The sequence below is a fragment of the Podarcis pityusensis genome (assembly GCF_964106645.2).
Source record: "Podarcis pityusensis genome assembly, chromosome: 9".
Classification (NCBI taxonomy): Eukaryota; Metazoa; Chordata; class Lepidosauria; order Squamata; family Lacertidae; genus Podarcis; species Podarcis pityusensis.
The window spans coordinates 4,780,444-4,783,178 of record NC_138034.1 but is presented as its reverse complement, the minus strand read 5'-3'; the positions used below and the strand labels follow the sequence as shown (position 1 = coordinate 4,783,178).

Genomic DNA, 2,735 nt, shown 5'->3' with positions numbered 1-2,735 from the left:
TCGGGGTCTCCTCCGCCACCTGCTGGTCCCCGTTCTCTTCGGGGGAAGGCGGCCCCTGCTTTCCTCCGGGGAGCCTCCCCCATCCCTACGGCGAGGCTGCCCTTCTCCCGCCCACTCGCCCGCCCCGCGCGGGCCAGGAGCGCGCTCCGGGGAGCCCCCTGCGACGGAGGGCGCGGCGGGCGCTGTCGGGCTCCCTGGCCGCCCCTCCCGTCTGGCGCACGTGAGGGAGCGTGCCTGGCCGCCGCCGCCGCCGCTACTGGGCATGCTCGAGGCAGCGTCGGGCGCCGTCCGCAGCAGCCGGCAGTGCGCGGGGCGCCCGGGTGAGAGGCGCCGGTCGGCGGGAGGAGCGCGGCTCCCGGGGCCCGGCCAGCAGCCCGCGCCACGCCGCCTCTCCCGCCCCAGGAGCGCCGGGCGCCCGGAGGAGCGAGGAGCAGAGGACGAGGGAGTCCCCGCCTGCCGGGGCGCGCAGGCAGGCAGGCAGGCAGGCAGGCAAGCGCCGCTGCTCCGGGAAGGGGTCCGGGGGGCGCCCCCTTCTCCCCGGGATGGCGGGGCCGGCGGGGGGAGCGCGCGCCGGCCGGGCTCAGCGGAGGAGCCAGCGGGGGATGGCGGCGTCTCCCTAGTGCCGCGCCCGCCTGGCCCGGGCCATGGAGGCTCCCCCCAACAGCAGCGCGACCCCCCTCAACGGGTCCCTGGGGGCTCCGCTCTCGCCCCCCGCCGCCGCCGCCGCCTACTCCCCGGGCGCCGTGGCCGTCCTGGCCGCCGTGGTGGGCTTCCTCATCGTCTTCACCATCGTGGGCAACGTGCTGGTGGTGATCGCGGTGCTGACCAGCCGCGCCCTGCGCGCCCCGCAGAACCTCTTCCTGGTCTCGCTGGCCAGCGCCGACATCTTGGTGGCCGCCCTGGTGATGCCCTTCTCGCTGGCCAACGAGCTGATGGGCGCCTGGCACTTCGGCAAGGCCTGGTGCAACATCTACCTGGCGCTGGACGTCCTCTTCTGCACCTCCTCCATCGTGCACCTGTGCGCCATCAGCCTGGACAGGTACTGGTCGGTCACGCAGGCGGTGGAGTACAACCAGAAGCGGACCCCGCGGCGCATCAAGGGCATCATCCTGCTGGTCTGGCTCCTCTCGGCGCTCATCTCCTCGCCGCCGCTGGTCTCCAAGTACTGGCAGCCCCCCGGCGAGGCGCCCGCCACGTGCCAGCTCAACGACGAGACCTGGTACATCCTCTCCTCCTGCATCGGCTCCTTCTTCGCGCCCTGCCTCATCATGGTGCTGGTCTACGTGCGCATCTACCGCGTGGCCAAGCTCCGCACCAGGACGCTCTCCGAGAAGCGGCCCGGGCCCGACGGCGCGCCCCAGGCCGAGAACGGCGCGCCCCGCGCCGTCGGCGGCCGGGGCTTCATGTCGCTGCGCTCTCCGCCCCGGGAGAGGGGCCCGTGGCCCGGCGCGCGCTGGGAGGAGGAGGCGGCGGCGGCGGAGCTGCAGGACGTGGAGCTGGACGAGAGCAGCACCCTGGAGAGCCGGCGGCGGCGGCGGCGGAGCCGGGACGGGGCGCGGGCCAAGCGGCCCTTGGCGTCGGCGTCGTGCAAGGCGGCGTCGAGCGGGCGCCTGTCGCGCTCCAGCAGCCGCTCGCTGGAGTTCTTCTCGTCGCACCGGCGGCGGCACCGCGCGGGCAGCGTGGGCCCCAAGGCGGCGGCCAGCCAGGCGCGCGAGAAGCGCTTCACCTTCGTGCTGGCGGTGGTGATGGGCGTCTTCGTGGTGTGCTGGTCGCCCTTCTTCTTCAGCTACAGCCTGTACGGCATCTGCCGCCAGGCCTGCGAGGTCCCCGAGGCGCTCTTCAAGTTCTTCTTCTGGATCGGCTACTGCAACAGCTCCCTCAACCCCGTCATCTACACCATCTTCAACCAGGACTTCCGCAGGTCCTTCAAGCACATTCTCTTCGGGAGGACGAGGAGGAGGAGGAGGGAGAGGAAGCTGCCCTTCTTGCACTGACTCCGGGGGGCAGGAAAGGGCTCCCCTGGCCTCGGCACAAAGAACTTGGGTTTGTCTTCAGGGCTGGATTTGCCCCGAGACGGAGCCTGGCTTTACTGGAGGAGGAGAAGAGGGGGGAAAGGAGCGAGCCTGCGCTTGCCGTCAGGCACTGACAGTCTTTTATACCTGAAATGATTTATATATTTGCCCAAATCCTGCTAAAGGAGAATATTAACTTTTCTTTTTCTAAATAAATGTTTCTAATCCGTTGTAAACCTTGCTGAATTGTGGTTTTACACTGAGGTGACGTTTCTCTTCCCTGCTGAGCGATTCCCTGAGGGGCTGGGAAGGAACGTGGCCTTCCAGATGTTGCTGTGCTCCAGCCCCCAGCATTCTCCACCAGCAGGAACAGCGGTCAGGGAAGAGGGGAATTGTAGCCCAACAATGTCTGGAGCGCCACAGGTTCCCACATCTCTGTGCCAGAAGCTACTTTGAATCTCCCCAACCCCCATGGGGAGGGCTGAGGGGCTACTACTAGCAACAGAGTAGATTTGCTTATAGATGCCTTTCCCACAGAATGTGATGGTATGCCTGTTTTCAGGTGAACTTGGGTTTCCAGAGACTTGGCGTCTTGTGACAAACTATTTCTTTAAAAAAGAAACAACATCCAACAACAGTCATTTATTAGAGAGTTAGGATAACCAAAACCAATTAAGGTGCCCTTGTTCTGCCTGTCTGTTGATTGATTGATTGATTATTTAT

The 2,735-nt window shown here is 66.6% G+C and overlaps 1 protein-coding gene across 1 annotated transcript; it reads left to right on the top strand.

Annotated features, from left to right (window-relative positions):
* Positions 1 to 644: 644 nt before the first annotated feature.
* On the top strand, positions 645 to 2,248 carry ADRA2C (adrenoceptor alpha 2C; the record flags this gene model as incomplete). Its single annotated transcript, XM_081021447.1, has 1 exon — positions 645 to 2,248. One exon carries the CDS (start codon positions 645 to 647, stop codon positions 1,992 to 1,994), a length of 1,350 nt encoding a protein of 449 aa, XP_080877573.1. The 3' UTR covers positions 1,995 to 2,248.
* Between the last annotated feature and the right edge of the window lie 487 nt (positions 2,249 to 2,735).